The sequence below is a fragment of the Primulina huaijiensis genome, chromosome 9 (assembly GCF_012295235.1).
Source record: "Primulina huaijiensis isolate GDHJ02 chromosome 9, ASM1229523v2, whole genome shotgun sequence".
Classification (NCBI taxonomy): domain Eukaryota; kingdom Viridiplantae; phylum Streptophyta; class Magnoliopsida; order Lamiales; family Gesneriaceae; genus Primulina; species Primulina huaijiensis.
Window position 1 is genome coordinate 4696452 of NC_133314.1, and position 18692 is coordinate 4715143.

The 18692-nt window shown below is 34.6% G+C and overlaps 3 protein-coding genes across 14 annotated transcripts; all 3 read right to left on the reverse strand.

Moving 5' to 3' along the window:
* Nucleotides 1-1455: 1455 nt before the first annotated feature.
* On the reverse strand, nt 1456-3033 carry LOC140985246 (serine carboxypeptidase-like 50). Its single transcript, XM_073453038.1, has one exon. The coding sequence runs from the start codon at nt 2990-2992 to the stop codon at nt 1580-1582; it is 1413 nt and encodes a 470-aa protein (XP_073309139.1). The 5' UTR covers nt 2993-3033; the 3' UTR covers nt 1456-1579.
* Nucleotides 3034-8525: 5492 nt separating this feature from the next.
* LOC140985227 (uncharacterized) lies at nt 8526-10149 on the reverse strand. Of its 8 annotated transcripts, none has more exons than XM_073453014.1 (2): nt 10065-10149; nt 8526-9535 (listed from the first exon to the last, which is right to left on the reverse strand). In XM_073453014.1, the coding sequence occupies exon 2, from the start codon at nt 9527-9529 to the stop codon at nt 8732-8734; it is 798 nt and encodes a 265-aa protein (XP_073309115.1). In that variant the 5' UTR covers nt 9530-9535; nt 10065-10149; the 3' UTR covers nt 8526-8731. The 8 variants fall into 8 exon arrangements, with proteins under 8 accessions (XP_073309115.1, XP_073309117.1, XP_073309116.1 ...); XM_073453016.1 differs by having other exon boundaries at nt 10008-10117; XM_073453015.1 differs by having other exon boundaries at nt 9918-10108.
* A 6345-nt stretch (nt 10150-16494) lies between these two features.
* Nucleotides 16495-18037, reverse strand: LOC140985423 (uncharacterized). 5 transcript variants are annotated; one of them, XM_073453291.1, is made up of 2 exons: nt 18010-18037; nt 16495-17504 (listed from the first exon to the last, which is right to left on the reverse strand). In XM_073453291.1, the coding sequence occupies exon 2, from the start codon at nt 17496-17498 to the stop codon at nt 16701-16703; it is 798 nt and encodes a 265-aa protein (XP_073309392.1). In that variant the 5' UTR covers nt 17499-17504; nt 18010-18037; the 3' UTR covers nt 16495-16700. The 5 variants fall into 5 exon arrangements, with proteins under 5 accessions (XP_073309392.1, XP_073309393.1, XP_073309390.1 ...); XM_073453292.1 differs by lacking the exon at nt 18010-18037 and adding an exon at nt 17976-18004; XM_073453289.1 differs by lacking the exon at nt 18010-18037 and adding an exon at nt 17887-17979.
* Between the last annotated feature and the right edge of the window lie 655 nt (nt 18038-18692).

The window sequence follows — 18692 nt, forward strand, 5'->3', positions numbered from 1 at the left end:
ATAATAATAAAACGAATTAATTTTACTACTTATTTGTATATAATAAGTTAAAAAACAAGAATAACAATATTTATAAGAAATTTTTTTATATTATTTGTGTAAAATAAATTAATTGTAATACTAAGTTTTTTTTATGTACTACATATATAAAACAAGAATTATGATTAAAAATATAAAAAAAACGTATTTCTTATTTGTATCTTATAAATTAATAATAATATAAATATAAATTAATTGTAATACTAAATTTGTTTATGTACTACATAAATAAAACAACAATTATGATTAAAAATAAAAAACATATTTCTTATTTGTATCTTATAAGTTAATAATGATACAAATATAAATTAATTGTAATACTAAATTTTTTTTATGTGTACAACATATGTAAAACAAAGTTTAATTTGGAGTATAAGTACCTCGTATGTTGAAGTAGAAACTGATATTGAGTAGCTCCAACAATTAAATATATTCAACACTGAAAGAAAATGTATATATCACTTCAATTGGCCGAAACAATTTGAAGAACACTTCACAAATTTTCAGACCAACGAAGAATGATAATAGCAAATGTTCTCTATATGTTCACCAATTATATAAGTAAATTTTCAATATTCGGTCAAAAACACGCCATTTGCCATTTAATAGGGCGTGTTAATTGATTTAAAATGAGATACATCACATCATTCTATCACCACAAATTATTTTGAGTTGCTCGTGACATCTCATCACTCTGCCGCCATAATTCTAAAATAATTCACGCCATCTTCATTGGCGTGATACTGTATTTAATTAATATTTCTGCACATATGTTATTTATTTAATTTCTTTTTTTTTCACGGTAAACAGTGAAAAAGCTCTATCATGTATTATTTATTATTATTAGAAAAAGATAAAGATTCAGATTAGTTAAATTAAATAAAGAATTTTAAAAAATATATATATATAAGAATGGAGAGCGTGAATGTCTATTGCGATTCTAAATAAATGAAATGTTCATTCCTATGAATATCGTTTTCATCTAGCTTGACACAATACATTTCGAATATTCGAACAAAAATTTTCAAAAATTTTACTTAAATTAGAGTTTAAGTTCGATTCTGACTCAAAAGATTCGAACATTTTTGTTAGTTATTCAAACGGTTGCTCGAAAAACATTAATTTAATATATAATTATATTACATTGTATTAATAAAATATTTGAGCTCATCAATTACTTGTAAAATATTACACAAAATAATTTACACTCTTCGAAAAAATTCAAACATATTTGAGTTTGACTCGAATTTAATTATTTCAAATACAAATAAAATATTCATCAAACTAGCTGGATTTGTTCATACTCTCAATAAAACACAACAGGGACAAAGTGGAATCGGTATTATTAAATATTCTTCATGTTATCATGAACACCATACCGTGCCTTTGTGGATTTATCATCCTCTCTAGTGCAAATTATTCCAAGAATTGTCTTCTAGTTTTCATCACAAATTACTGACTTAATGGCTTCAAGAAGCCACATGTTGATTGATCCTAGCTCATTTCTACTAATGTTACAACAAGATAATTGCATTGAATCTCATATAGCCCTTTTGAAATCATTCATCCTTTCGGAGTTCTTCGCAGCAAATGATCCCTTCTCCAAAACCCAATCTTCAATCATAACTCGGGAATTCACGGGCTGATCGGTTGGCACGAGATGTCCTGCATTCAACACCACAACATGGCTAAGACTCTCCCATTTCTGCACGTATCCTGCCAACTTCCCTCTCACTCTCCAAATCCTCCTCTCTGCCTCTAAAAACTCGTCGATCCCTTCCCAGTCCATCTTTTTAACCCAAGCCAATGTCGACACCACGCCATCCCTCAAGTCACATTGCCCTTGATACAACAACACTTTGGTGTTCTTCACCAAGAATTCCACCATATATCTCACGCTCTTCATCACATCCTCGTGTAATATATTCCCCACCAAGTCGCTGCATGTCTCGAATACGATGGATTCCTTCGCTCCTAACGCCTTTTTCGCCTCCACATTGTTCAAGAATGTAGCAACTAAGTCCTCTTGGTAAGGGATCAGCCTCCTAAAATCATACAAAGTGGCTAATCCAGTCATATTTTCCAGTGCGCTTAAAACCCTATTCCTTGCATATGTTGCTTCACTCCAATCACCACTTTTTACGAATCCAATAGCCTCCAATTGAAGCTTCTCCAATAGGGATTTTTCCTTGTCATTAATCAAGCCTAAATTATAAGCATTCACAGAATGAGTTGCCACTTGAATCTCTGGATCAGTCAATCCATTCCCAATTGCAACACCAGCCAAATTCACTCTACTTTCACTAGGTAAGAGGGCATTGTTTTTCAGTGTGTAATAACCAAGCGCTGGAAGATACTTCCCCGCATAACTCTCACCAGTAATGTAAATTGGCCTAGATCTAAAAGATTCGCCCAAGGCAACAAATTTCTGAATTGCCCTGAAAAGGTGCTCTGCTACACCAAATTGATTTCTGGGTATTTCTTCAATCGAATCAGCAATGCTGAAGCCTGCTCCTATGGGATTATCAAGAAAAAGGAGGCCAAAGACTTTGTTCCAAGAACCTGGATTGGGATCCAGTGAAAGCTGCGGATTCACAAGCCACGGGCCAAGCTCATAAAAATTTCCCATCATGGATGAGCATCCAGGCCCACCTTGAAGCCAAATGAGGATCGGAATCTGGGAGAGTGGCGTGTTGTTGTAGGAATTTTGAGCTTCATAGAATGTGTAGAAAATGGCTGAGCTGGTGGACGAGTTGACTGATAAATAGCCGGATTTTGTTGGAAGGGCTTCTTTGGGAAAAGAAGCGGTGGAGGACGGTGGTGGTGAAGCGATTGAGTGGCGGAGGACTGCGGCCATGAGGAAGAGGAGGAGGAGGAGGAATATTGGTGGTGGAGATATCATTTCTTGATTTTTTTTGAGTCCTGTTTCGGTGAGTGAATCACAGTGGTGCATTAGATAGTGTACTTTTCCATCAGTTGTTGGCCTGCAAAATTTGTCTTAGTTCGGGTACTGTTGATATTTTCATTAGTATCGAGGCACATGATGTAATTAATTATTTGTTTGATACCATTATTACAAGGAATGTGACAACATCATTTGTTTTGGCGTTTAGCCATTGGTGATACCGTATGTCTCACTTTTCTAAGTGGATTCTTCTCCATAAGACATGGCTGAACTCCTAGTCAAATTCCTACATGAAGTCTCCATGCTCAAATTATAAGTAAACTCACGAAATAAAGAGAAAATTCAAGAGTGCATAAAAATTAAAGGCATCGATTGATTATAAGGTGGAGTAGATCTTGTACTTATAAACAAACTATGGTAAAGTAATAGAAAGTTTCCTTATTAAAATTGTTCTCACGTTTTATCCAAGATCCTTTGTCTAGATATGATGATATCTAGGCAAAGATTTGATAAATCCACCTCGAATCCTAATAGATTCTTATGAATTATCTCCTTGACTCCGTATGTCACCGACCTTCGTACTAGAGCTCGATTACTGTAAAGACCGTGAATCGTATTATCGTAAATCATATCTTAATTATCGATAATTCATGAGATTGTTATGTTATTAGAGAAAATATGTTTTGATAATGAACGATTATAGTAGTAATTGAATTGTGTTTGAAGAATATACAAAACCGCAATAGAAAAGTGACACATGTTTTATATGAAATCCAATTATAAACATCTTTACAAGACATATGTTTGATCACCATCAACATTAATAATCAAATTCACCTTCTTGAATTTGACTATCTCAACACGAACACATAATCCAATACTTATGTGACGCTAAATAATTCTTAGACACAGCTAGTCGTGGGTTCACAAGTTATGTGATTCGAAACAACATTTGTTTCTTATAAGGGCTTATCCTTGTTAGCCAAATTATGTGCATCAACCTCTTGATTACAAGAACGTCCGAACTCAAGTCTAATTGCACCCGTCGGATCATGGTAAAAACATCAAGTATCATCGTCTCATTATCTTCTAGGTATCACTATAGTGCCTGCAAGCATCAATCAGTTATGGTTAGCTTACAGAAGGTCCCTTCACCTCATATATCATGATCGAATCTGAAATCATTGGTATATCAAGAGTTGCATTTGAATTCGATAACGATGTGATATATCTTTGAGTAATCCTAGTAGCATAGTATGTGCAACTAGAGGACCACTTTTCCTAAAGCACATTTATTATTTTTGTCCAAATTTTTCTTGCACTATTAATTCATCAGATCTCATATGATATTCACACTCTTAGGCATAGTTTGGTACACATGATAGGATAAACATGTGATATATAATATAAGGATAAGTTAAGGATAAATATGATGTATGATATTATATTTAATGTTTGGTATTATTTTAATAAGAGTGATTAAATTTATATATTAGATTGTAATGACAAAATTCACCTTATAATAATAAATTTTATAATTTCAAAGTTGTTGCTTGAGTTCATATTTCTTATCTTTTCATGCGCCGACAGTGTTTTCATGATTTATTTATTTTTACCTAATTTTATATATTATATAATATGATAATTGAGCCCTTGATTTTGTGAGTCAAGTCAAATATCAATTTTTAAAGTTAATCGAGTGATACTAATAGTTATATTGAGATTATNTTTGGTATTATTTTAATAAGAGTGATTAAATTTATATATTAGATTGTAATGACAAAATTCACCTTATCATAATAAATTTTATAATTTCAAAGTTGTTGCTTGAGTTCATATTTCTTATCTTTTCATGCGCCGACAGTGTTTTCATGATTTATTTATTTTTACCTAATTTTATATATTATATAATATGATAATTGAGCCCTTGATTTTGTGAGTCAAGTCAAATATCAATTTTTAAAGTTAATCGAGTGATACTAATAGTTATATTGAGATTATTAAAAATCATTTATATAATTATTTCGAGTTCATTTATATAATTATCATATTATATACTATATAAAAATAAATAAAAATATTTATTTCATTTTAATTTCTACCTATTAGCAGAGATTTATAAAAATCATTTATATAATTATCATCTAGTAACACTAATTTAGAACTTGATCATATATAGGATTTTTATATATTGAGGGCAATTAAGTCATTTGTGGTGTTTTTTATTATTAAATTAAAATTATCACACCTAATAGAAGTGACATTTTATCCTTCTAAAAAATTATTTATCAATATCATGGGCTTTTTAAAATCGTACTAAACGTGGGATAAGAAAGATTATTTATCAATCTCTCCCTTATCTCGTGTACCAAACTATGCTTTAGGTGACTGTGAATCCCCGAGTACAATGGATCGGATCCTACGTATGTCACCCAACCTCGCCACCTGATGACCCTCATGAAAAAATGACTAATGGTGTACATTTATAACCGCATAATTATCCACTCGATAAACGATAACCACTTGTAAAGTCCGAGAGATTTGTTCAGTGATTGACTAATGTTAGTCTCAATCTCAAGCAGTCTTTATTCTTATTTTAGATATCTGAATTGACTAGTAACACATTTAGAATATACAGTAACTTATAAATAAATTCCTTGATCGTCATCATATATAAGTACGACCTCATAGTATTATAGTATATTCAAGATCTTTATCTATACATCTTGCATGAGTATACAGATAAAGTAAATGTCATGATTTGATAAAATCATAAAATGTTATTAAAACAAAGATATTTTTAACACAAGATTCAATAAAGCACAAGCCACATATTAGCTTGTTGGACATCTACTATAACAATCTCTCACTTTCCCTATATCCAACTACCCATAGATCTCAAAACCATTGCTTCACGATGATTTTCAAACAATGTTCATGGCAGGGGATTCGTAAGTGGATCAACAACGTTATCTGCAGAGGTGACTCTTTCTACCGAAATTTCTCATCTTCCCACAGTCTCCCGGATGATGTGGAACTACCTCAGTACATGTTTAGATCAATGATGAGACCTCAGATAATTTGATTGCACAATGACACTGGTGTTGTCACAGTACACCAAGACTGGATCAAATCCATTAGGAATGACGCCCAACTCTTGCACGAAATTCCTCATCCAAACTACTTTATTTGCTACAACCGATGCTGATATGTATTCAACTTAAAAGGTTGAATCTATTGTGATGTCTTGCTTGGAATGCTTCCAAGAAAAATCGCAGCCATTGAGCATGAAAACAAATCTAGATGTTGATTTTGAATCATCCACATCTAATTGGAAGATAGAATCATCATAGCCTTCCAATTTTAATTATCCACCCCTATAGACCATTAAAATTTTTTTATTCATTTTTAAGTAATTAAGAATATCCTTCACAGCATTTCAATACAATGGGCCGGGGTTCAATTGATATATTCTTGCAACACTCAGTGCAAAAGCTATACCAGGTCAAGTAGATATCATACCATACATAATACTACCAATGATAGAAGCATAAAAAATATGTATTATGGTTTCTATCTCCTCATTAGTTAGAGAACATAGATTTGGATAGAGTCACGTCATGAAAAATTGGTAGATATCCTCTCTTGGACTCATATATATAGAATCTCCTTAGTATTGATATAAGTGATTTGAGTGAACCCAAGCATCCTCTTTGATTTATTCATATATTTCTGTATTCTAATACATAGGATGTTTTACCCATATTTTTATGGAGAATTTACTGACTAACCATACTTTAGTTGATTGCATCAAAATCTACATCATTTTCAACAAGTAGTATGTTATCAACATAAATTATTAGGAATGTCACTGCACTCCCATTAACCTTCTACCCAAGGTTCCTCAGACTTCTTAACTAAATCAAACTCTTTGATAGTATTATCGAATTGAAAGTTCCAACTCCTCGATTTCTGTTTGAGACCATAAATAGATTTCTAAAGTTTTCATAACATAATCTCACTTTCTATTGATATGAATCATTCAGGTTAAGACATGTAAATCTCTTTTTTAATATCATGATTAAGCAACATTGTCTTCACATCAATATGTCATATTTAATTGTAATAACATGCTAGTATAGATAGCAAAATCCTAATGGGATTGAACTTTGCGAATGGAGAAAAGGTTTCATAATAGTCAATTCATCGTCGTTGAGAATATCTTTTTTCTACTAGTACAGCCTTGAAGATCATTTCCTTCTCATCTACCCCAACCTTCATTTTGTAAATTCGTTTGCTTCCTATGAGAACAATTCTCTTAGATGGATCTTCTGAGGATCATACTTGGTTAGAATACATGGAGTTTATCTCAGATTGCATGGTTCCAAGCCATTTGGATAAATTAACACCAGATAATGCTTGTTTAAAGTTTCTTGGATTGCATCCAAGATTGGGCTTATCTTGGTCCTCTTCGAGTAGCAGGCTCATCCTTATATGTGGCCTTGAGACTCTTTCAAATCTTCTAAGAGTGTGTAATATTTCTACTGGATGATGGGGCATGCGTTCCAAAATCTGAGGTGTGGGTTTTTCTTGAACATCCTCGAGTTCTTTTCAAAAATGATTAACCCAAGTTGCTATAGAAGTCCATTGTAAGCTATTATAAACTCATTTTAAATCTTTGATTTTTAATATGTAGGACAAGGGTATCATAATCACCCCTTCTTCAGAATGCGACGTCCTCGTCGCGGCCTGACCCCTCGATCCACCAGCACCGATAATCTAGAGGTGGCTTCTACAGGTTCAAGAGGTGGCTCCCGTAATGTAGCATTTTGCCCCGCAGGTTCAAGATGTGGCTCCCATGCACGTAGCACTTTGCCCCGCGTAGCACTTATTTCTCGGTGTTCCATGCCGGTGACCGGCTCTGATATCATTCTGTCACGCTCCGAGCCCGGGCTCGTGGCTGCGTGACTGAACGCACAATGTGCACCTATAGCAACTACTTCGTATTCGTCCTCGTTTTTCGAAAATGATTAACCCAAGTTGCTATAGAAGTCNTTCAAATTATTTTACGAGACGAGCTCGATTTTATCCGGGAAATTGGTTTTGGGCAAACGTGGAGTTTTTAAAATATCAAAAGTATTACTTTTGAAAACTAATTTTTATAAACTTTTATTTTCAATTAAATAAGTGTTATTGAGCCTAATTTACCTAGGATAAGTAAGCTCAATTGCTCCTAAACATAAAAGCCCAAAACTTAAGCCCATTAACATATAAATTAAATCCTTTTACATGGTAAGACGAGTAAAGAATCCAACAACGATATTTAGGCCATATCAGTTATTAGTAGTTAGCCTCCTAGAAGATCAAGATTCAAGAATACATAACTCCATAGATGCAAGCAAATCAAAAGCAAGATTAATCGCAACTCTCAGCCGCCAATACCCTCCAACCAACAACGTTCCACACCAGTAAAAAACCCATATGATAACTCTAAGATAATGTAAGGCCGTAAGACCAAGAGAAAGACCTAAATCCAAAAGGCAAGACTTACGGCAGCAGATAAATGACACTGTATCACAAGTCATGAATTTGAGGCAAAAAGGGGAATCTAACACAAAAACAGTAGACACGGATGTTACAAATAAAAGCATCTTTGTCATGACATAATCGTCAAAGACGATATTCTTACATGTCTTCAGGTCTTAAGAATGCTAAGCTGACTCAACAAACAGTAGAGCTACGAAAGAAAAACAAACAAGAAAACCTTATTGTTCATGTTTACTAGCTTCAGTGCCTTCTGCGATGCCTCCCACTCCTGCTCTTTTTCCGACTGGTCTTCTCTTCAGAATCAGAGTCTGAATCTGAGTACGACTCAGAGGACTCAGACGAGGAGCTACGCTCTCTGTGCCTTCTCTTCCTCTGCTTCTTCTTTTTGCTCTTGCGCTTCTTCCTCCTCTCCTCCTCAGAATCAGTAGATGAACTATAACTTGATTCACTCGCTACAGCAGAATCATCTGATGCAGTAACTGAGGATGTCTCACTATCAGATTCAAACACCGAAGCTTCACTATCATTATCAGATTCAGTTTTGGACTTATGCTTCCTCTTACACTTCTTTTCCTGTTTCTCATTCTTCTCCACCTTTGGGATATCAGGGTTATCCAAATCATAAGAAATTGAAACCTTCATTTTAAGTTTTGGGTTCTTCAGTTGCTGTGTTCGAGAAGGCCTTGATATATAAACTCTCTCATTCTTGCATTCATACGTCCAGTGTCCCGATTGGAAGCATTTCTGGCACTGTGAAGCTGCCCCAATTATGGATGTTGAGCTCCTGCAATCCTTCCTTTCACCCAGTCTCACTTGTTTCTCAGTACTCATCAAATACATTTGCCTCTTAGCTTCTTTCCTCTCCTGCCATCTGCTAGGTCCTTCTTCCTTCTGCCCATATGCATTCACATTCCGTACAGCTGCTGCAGCTGCACGCTCAGCCTGAGCTCGGCTGAGACCCTTAGCCGCGGACAATGCTGCCGCCTTGATTCTTTCTGCTGCATCCTGACCACCACCTTCGTCTATTTTCTTTGACATGCCGAACTATCAAAATAGATTGAACTACAGAAATTAAGATTGCAAAGATAATACAACACGACATTAGATTGCCTCGTTCAACCCTAAAACCACAATAATTTCACAAGGAACACAATTGGTAATAGTTATTCCTGAAAAATTAAGTAACAGCAAATTTAAACTAGTAAAAAACTACATTTTCTTCTATACAGAGGTACCACAAGGAGTGAAGATGTAATCTTCCAGAAGATAGATCAGAGGGAAAAGCAAATCGGATCAAAACCCGCCCCCAAAACGTACTCAAATCTCAATTTCTCAGTTCCAAACCTAATTATCTAGCGTTAGCACAAGAATTAAAATCCCCTAATAGAGGCTCAAAAGAAATAACGTAACGTCATAAAACGAGTACCTCTCCTCGAAAATGCGATCAGACAAAAGCAATTGAAGAGAAAACAAAAAGAAAAATTCTACAAAACAGTAAAAAGAATCAGAAACTAACATATCTTAACAGGAAAACATATCATGCGTGAAGAAATCGAGTGTTCTAGGCCAATACCTTGCACCTTCTTCTTCTTAGTTTCTACTTCTCCACCTTTGAGGGTTTGGCCAGGTAATAACCAGGATAAATAAGTGGCCCCACTCCTAGCGCGTAAAGAATCGGGTAGACCATGCGGGCCGGGCCGGGTTTACGTAGTAAAAATTGTTCAACCTAAACTCCAACTAACCCGAAACTCAGAATTCAAACCTGACTAACCCAACTAAATCTGATTTTTATTTTTTAAATTTTGTGAAATAATAAATAAAATTCAAAAAAATAAATAATATTTTAATTCAAAAACATAATAACAAAATATCCCTTATATATGATTTAAATTATAAAATCTAATCCTAGAAAACTAAATTATGTATACTAAATCAAATAAATAATTGTTTAAAAAATAAAAATATACAAAATAAATATTAAATTATGAAAATTTATATTTTAAATATACAATAATATTTTTTCAAAATAAAATATATAAAAATGTATGAAATATTTATTAATTATATATTTTTAAAAAAGTTCAAATTTTCGTGTCAACCCACTCTTATCCGATTATTTTCTCGGGTCAAATATTGGGTCCAACCCAACCTGACCAGAACCCAAAAAATCCAAACCCAAACATGATTTTTTGCGGATCGAACCGTATCGAGTTGGTGAGTTGTGCCGATTTTGACACCCTAGTAATAATTTCAAATAATAAATTTTATATAAAATATAATTATATTAGTGTATACTTTTTTGTTAGGATCGGGAAAGAATTTAGAGGGGGTGAATAAACACTTTAAAAAATTTGCTTTTAAAATTTGTTTTCAATCGTCTTTAGAATATTGAAAGTTTTTCTTGAACGGTTAAAAATATGAACCACTTGAAAAGTGTGGAAAACGGTTCAAAATTTCTAATGATAGCTTCAACTGGTTGGCTGGCTTGCTAACAAGAAAATGATTTAAATATAAATGGTCGCGGAAAGTGAAGACACATAATTTTTATGGATGTTCGGAGATAAAACTCCTATGTCACCCCTTCTTCCTCTTTAGGAAGGATTCCACTAAAAAGGTTTTGGCTTTACAAACTTATTGCAACAGCCCACTCCAATCAAGACTTATCACGCTGCCTGTTTTGGAACTCTTAGTGATCACTTTACACTTTTGGATTTTAAAAACCTTCGATTCACCAGACAACACAATCAATCAAATAACCAAAGGTTACTGATAAAAAAAATGTATGTTTTGAGTAGCAAGAAGTTGATCATTGAATGATCAGATATTTTTCTGGTGAGTACGTGCTTGATGAGCGATGAAGTATATGAACTTTAAGTGCGCTCAAATCTTTGAGTATGCAAACTTTAATAGTATAGCAATCGCGTGGTTGAAAAGCTTAATTGATTGAACTCCCATCTGCATTCTTCAACTCTTCTGTTATAAGCTGTCATCCCAACGGTCGGAAAAGATGTATAACGTAAACCTATAGTGTTGGAATGATGTGTCACAATCGGCTGCAACTTCATTAAATGTTCTTCAGCAAGTATTTAATGTTCACTTTGCATGTGCAACTTTAAATCTCATTCATTTGAAGAGTTGTTGTTGAGCATCTTTTTGTAGTAACTGTTAGCTCCATCAGAGCTTGTAGGATGTTTAACCAATCTTCCTATTCTAAGATAGTAATATAAATACATATCTTTATCGAGACTGGTGCAGGACATGGTTGACTTTTAAAGGTGAAAAACCATTGAATGTCATGAGCCAGACGGAGAATGTCTTTCATTAAGTGAACAATGAATGATTCTTTAATGAAGCGGTTTGAAGATTTTGAATAGCCGGTTGAAAATCGTCTAATGGTTGAAACTTCTTCAAGCTATAGGCGGTTGAGCTCCAAGGGGTTTTGAAGTGTTCCTGATATATAAAATAAATTTCGGTTGTTTTCTTGAAATAGTTAGGTGTTGTTTTGATTTTGTCAATTACCAAAACTTTAGGATAATAATAATTTCTTAACAATTTCTCTCTTTTTGGTTATGACAAAACCCAGCTACAGAACTATACAACAATTTACATAATACTTAAGAAAGCATAATAAAAGAAAAGTTGTATTTCATTGAGTGAATGGAATTACAAACTCCAGGCAATAAAAACAGTTAAACAGAAACATATACAATACATTAACCTTTCTTCTATTCTTCAAGCTATTTTTGCATCAAGGCTTTATCTGCTTTGGCTCTGCAACTCTTTTCCTAACCGCTTCTTCTGCTTTCTTAAGTTCCTTTTGCCTCTCTCTTTCCCCCTTTTTGACATCACCATGCATAAAGAATTGCATGATTTCAGTAAGTTGTGCTCGTTGGACATCCATACGCTGATCAACATGTGTTTTAAGTCTAGTTATTTGGCCCAAAAGCTCAGTGCACATATTGAGATATCGATGCGATGAATTATGTCTTTCTTGTCGGAGGGTAATGCTTGTATTCATGACAAGAAATTCCTTGGAGAGGTCAGATTTCAGGATTGAAAGGCTTCCTTGAGATCAAATTGCTTCCGATTGAGGGCAAAAATTGATTGATTCATAGTCTTCAAATGGTTCAAAATCTTCTTCTGGTTGTCTTCTTCCACAAATTCTTCTTCTTCAGGTTCAAATAGATCGGATGAAGAGAATATTATAGCTTTGAAGGAGGCTAGTTGAGAAGATGCTTTTCCGGTTGACTTGAAAGGCTGAGGTTCAGCGACTTCAGAAGCCAAAACATCAACTGTGGTTTCAAATGCTACAGAGGAAACAGGGATTGCTTCGCTGAGGAATTCTTGTGCTACCAGACCGGTTGATGGAGCCTCAAAAACAAAAGAGACTAGAAGCAGAGAAGCAACAATTACATTGTCATCCTTGGTTTCAGTAGGTGAAGATACTAACTGTAACGTCCAAAAGTCAACCTACGTAAACCACATACATGCAAATGAATTAAATTACATGGCTGTTTTATTGATTTTAAATGCTTGCATTATGCATATTATATGATTAAAGGTCTAATTGCATGATTTTATGGAATTGAAGATTATCTGAAACGTTCACTACTCGTTTTTCTTAAAAAGTACTAGAATTTTTTTTATTCCTTCTAACTCGGCCGAAAATATACATATACATATACATATTTTTTAATATATCTTTGCACCATTTTAAAAATAAAACAACCAACTATATTTGAAAATTCAACAGAACTCAATTCAAAACGTAAAATCGAAAATCGTCAGTCAACCTAAACTAACAATATATCAAAATAAACTCAACCCTAACAACATCTCAAAACCACTGAAAGCATCATAAAAGTCGTAAAAATCTCTATCGTAAACTCAAATCATGAACTTAATCTAATTTTGCGGAAAACTAACGCTGGTCCTCGGGTTACGTGCACCTTTAGTCTAGTAAGATCAACCATCAAGTCCCTCAACAACATCAACATCATGCTCACCTGCATCGATTACACCTAGTGAGTCTATTGACTCAGCAAACCATAACCATAATAGCAACTAGTACATATACAATCACATGCAACAATGAAAATACTTTTACATAACATAACTTTTCATGAACATGCATAAACATAAACATTTTTCCATTCATCATATACATTTCTTTTTCATCATATACGTATACATTTTTCCTTTTATTAAATTTGAATCGTTAATTGTGACTTTCGTATCAGCGATCGATGGATCCATCTAAATGTAACCATAATACTGAGCGGTGGGGACATCAGCGACAATCTCACCCGTCAATTGAGCATTGGCCTTACATATCATCATAATCATCGTATTAGTCACAATTAAATCCACTCCTTCAACTTTTCGTATTTTCATCACTTATAAAAATTCAAGCATATAATAATCATTTTTCTTTTAAACCAAGCATGCAACATATCTTTTAGCATTATCGTTTCATCGAAAAATTCCATAAACATTTAACATAAGCATATTATCATTATTTACAGAATTCATGGCACTGCCAGGACGTTTACTATTTTTCAGGTGTAAAATGACAGTTTTACCCCTATACGTAAAATTTCTCGATTTTTGATTTTTTCTTACTTTCGTTGACACTAGACCATCCCAAATAATTATTTAAGCTTAAATTAAATTTTTTATATTTTTATTTAGCTTAAATTTATGGCTTTTGATTTAATTTCATAATTATTAATTCGTAAAGCGTTTTAATCCCGAATTAATTCAAACTTTAATATTACATTCCCAAATTTTAAACATAGAATTTTTATTGCCTAATTTACCCCTGTGAACCATGAACCATCCCCATAGACCCACGGTTCAAGGCTTAACCTTTTAAGACCTAATATTCGAACCTTAACGCTAACCCTCGAGCCATTTCTAGTTTTCTTCGAGCCACACCCGAGCCACACCGAGCTAGCCCCTGACCAGCCCCTTTAGGGACCCTTTTGAACCCCCTGGACTCGACCTAACCCGCTGCAGCCCCAGGCGCGATGCACAGAAGCCGCGCGATCCTAGCAACACAACCTAAGACTCTTCGAAACTCGTCTAGGACTCCTACCCTCGAGCCACCACCGAGCCCTCACCCTCTGGACCCTTACTAGACCCTGTAAGACCTATCTTGGACCCCTGACCAAGCCGCAATCCACCATGCACCCGCTGTTGTTCTCGGTTGGCTTGGGAAAAGTCCTAGTCCGCTTGTACTCTTCCCTAGCCGCCATGCTTGAGTCCTAGCATGGCTAGGACTCGTCCTCACACCCAACCACGTCAAAGACCAGCCCTGGTCAAGCCCTGGCGGAGCCACGCGATGGTTCCCCATTCAACCAAGCCCTTGTACACTACACGCAATAATTTTCGTTCAGCTTCCTTCCGTGTGTGTGCAGCCGTGGTGTGTGCTTTTCTAGGCCCTTAAATTCTCCTAAACCTGACCTTCTAAGATGGCATCCCCTTCATGCAATAATATTTCAAGTTTTGAAGCATAAACATACATGTAGTTGACATATCAAAGCTTAAAAACGAAATTATTCACAAAGTAAACATGTTTCTCATGCAAACATAATTCAAACACGTAATATGGTGTGATAGATGAGAAAAGAAGGTTTATGGCGTGCCTTTGCGTATTTTATGCTCGAAAACAAATTGACGATGCGAAGAACGGCGACGAGAAATCCCTAAGCTGAAATCCCCTTTGAAAAACCTATGCTTTCCCTTGATAAGTTTTCATGTGTGCTATGTTGAGGGGGAGGGGAGAGTCCTTTCAATTGAGGGGAAGGGGCGTGGGAATTATGGGGTTAATGGGAGGGTTTAGGCTTTAAATATTTGATAAATATTAAGTATACAAGTCTAGGTCCATTAGCATGGTACAATAAGTCCATTAAGCTTATTAGTACATATTTAAAATATTTCGTTTAGGAAAGTTAGGGAAAATATTAGCCAAGTTCTCAAAAAGTTCATATTTTCGTCGAAAATCGAATACCGTTAAAAATTACGACTCGACGCATAAAATCACCTCAAAAATCCTTATTCTTAAAAATATCATAAAGCATCAACCTTATTTTAAATAATTAAAAACAATTATTTAATAAAAACACTTTTCTTTTTCAGCCATCGGTCTCCGTTCCTCGATCGCATCTCGAATAGCCTTTAAAATTACCATTTTCTTGCACTTGTGTCGAAAGTACATTTTATACATGCAACCATGCACATCATATTCAATTTATGCAATTAAAACTATTTAATTAGCTATTTTTGATTTTCTTAAATTTGCATGCAGCTGGATTACGTCATCTTAATTTTGGACCTTACATTATCCGAATGTTCGATAATAGGCTAGGGAAATGAGACCGGAGACGACCAAGATAAAATAAATATTTTTCAATAAATATTTTCAAAGCTTATTAATATGATTAAATATGATTAAATTTTTCAAAAAATGGTAGGGTTCAAATTATTTTACGAGACGAGCTCGATTTTATCCGGGAAATTGGTTTTGGGCAAACGTGGAGTTTTTAAAATATCAAAAGTATTACTTTTGAAAACTAATTTTTATAAACTTTTATTTTCAATTAAATAAGTGTTATTGAGCCTAATTTACCTAGGATAAGTAAGCTCAATTGCTCCTAAACATAAAAGCCCAAAACTTAAGCCCATTAACATATAAATTAAATCCTTTTACATGGTAAGACGAGTAAAGAATCCAACAACGATATTTAGGCCATATCAGTTATTAGTAGTTAGCCTCCTAGAAGATCAAGATTCAAGAATACATAACTCCATAGATGCAAGCAAATCAAAAGCAAGATTAATCGCAACTCTCAGCCGCCAATACCCTCCAACCAACAACGTTCCACACCAGTAAAAAACCCATATGATAACTCTAAGATAATGTAAGGCCGTAAGACCAAGAGAAAGACCTAAATCCAAAAGGCAAGACTTACGGCAGCAGATAAATGACACTGTATCACAAGTCATGAATTTGAGGCAAAAAGGGGAATCTAACACAAAAACAGTAGACACGGATGTTACAAATAAAAGCATCTTTGTCATGACATAATCGTCAAAGACGATATTCTTACATGTCTTCAGGTCTTAAGAATGCTAAGCTGACTCAACAAACAGTAGAGCTACGAAAGAAAAACAAACAAGAAAACCTTATTGTTCATGTTTACTAGCTTCAGTGCCTTCTGCGATGCCTCCCACTCCTGCTCTTTTTCCGACTGGTCTTCTCTTCAGAATCAGAGTATGAATCTGAGTACGACTCAGAGGACTCAGACGAGGAGCTACGCTCTCTGTGCCTTCTCTTCCTCTGCTTCTTCTTTTTGCTCTTGCGCTTCTTCCTCCTCTCCTCCTCAGAATCAGTAGATGAACTATAACTTGATTCACTCGCTACAGCAGAATCATCTGATGCAGTAACTGAGGATGTCTCACTATCAGATTCAAACACCGAAGCTTCACTATCATTATCAGATTCAGTTTTGGACTTATGCTTCCTCTTACACTTCTTTTCCTGTTTCTCATTCTTCTCCACCTTTGGGATATCAGGGTTATCCAAATCATAAGAAATTGAAACCTTCATTTTAAGTTTTGGGTTCTTCAGTTGCTGTGTTCGAGAAGGCCTTGATATATAAACTCTCTCATTCTTGCATTCATACGTCCAGTGTCCCGATTGGAAGCATTTCTGGCACTGTGAAGCTGCCCCAATTGTGGATGTTGAGCTCCTGCAATCCTTCCTTTCACCCAGTCTCACTTGTTTCTCAGTACTCATCAAATACATTTGCCTCTTAGCTTCTTTCCTCTCCTGCCATCTGCTAGGTCCTTCTTCCTTCTGCCCATATGCATTCACATTCCGTACAGCTGCTGCAGCTGCACGCTCAGCCTGAGCTCGGCTGAGACCCTTAGCCGCGGACAAAGCTGCCGCCTTGATTCTTTCTGCTGCATCCTGACCACCACCTTCGTCTATGTTCTTTGACATGCCGAACTATCAAAATAGATTGAACTACAGAAATTAAGATTGCAAAGATAATACAACACGACATTAGATTGCCTCGTTCAACCCTAAAACCACAATAATTTCACAAGGAACACAATTGGTAATAGTTATTCCTGAAAAATTAAGTAACAGCAAATTTAAACTAGTAAAAAACTACATTTTCTTCTATACAGAGGTACCACAAGGAGTGAAGATGTAATCTTCCAGAAGATAGATCAGAGGGAAAAGCAAATCGGATCAAAACCCGCCCCCAAAACGTACTCAAATCTCAATTTCTCAGTTCCAAACCTAATTATCTAGCGTTAGCACAAGAATTAAAATCCCCCAATAGAGGCTCAAAAGAAAGAACGTAACGTCATAAAACGAGTACCTTTCCTCGACAATGCGATCAGACAAAGCAATTGAAGAGAAAACAAGAAGAAAAATTCGACAAAACCGTAAAAAGAATCAGAAATTAACATATCTTAACAGGAAAACACATTATGCGTCATACCTTTTTCTTCTTAGTTTCTACTTCTCTAACTTTGAGGTTTCGTCAAAATAATAGTAATAATAACCAATATAAATAAGTGGCCCACTCCTAGCGGGTAAAGATTCGGGTAGATCACGTGGGTCGGGTCATGTCAGGTCGGGTCTCGTCGCGTGGGATGCACGTATAATATTATTTAAAAATTGTTCAACTCAAACCAAACCCAAAACTAACAACCCAAACCCGGTTAATTCAACTAAATCCGATTTTACTTTTTTAATTTTTTTTAAAAATTAATAAAATTCAAAAAAATAAATAATATTTTAATCTAAACANTCTAAACACGTAATAACAAAATCACCTCTATATATAATTTAAATTAGAAAATCTAATCATAAATAATTAAATTGTATTTACTAAATAAAATAAATAATTGTTTAAAAAATAAAATATATAAAATAAATATTAAATAATAAAAATTTATAATATAAATATAAAATAAATATTTGACACCCCCTAATAATGATTTCATATAATAAATTTTATATAAAATATAAGAGTAAGTCTCTCGTGAGACGGTCCCACGAATTTTTATCTGTGATGACCCAAATAAGATATTCGACCCACGAAATTGATCCGTGAAACCTTCTCATAAGAGTTTTTGTGAAAATATAATTACATTAGTGTATATTTTTTTTGCGTTTTTA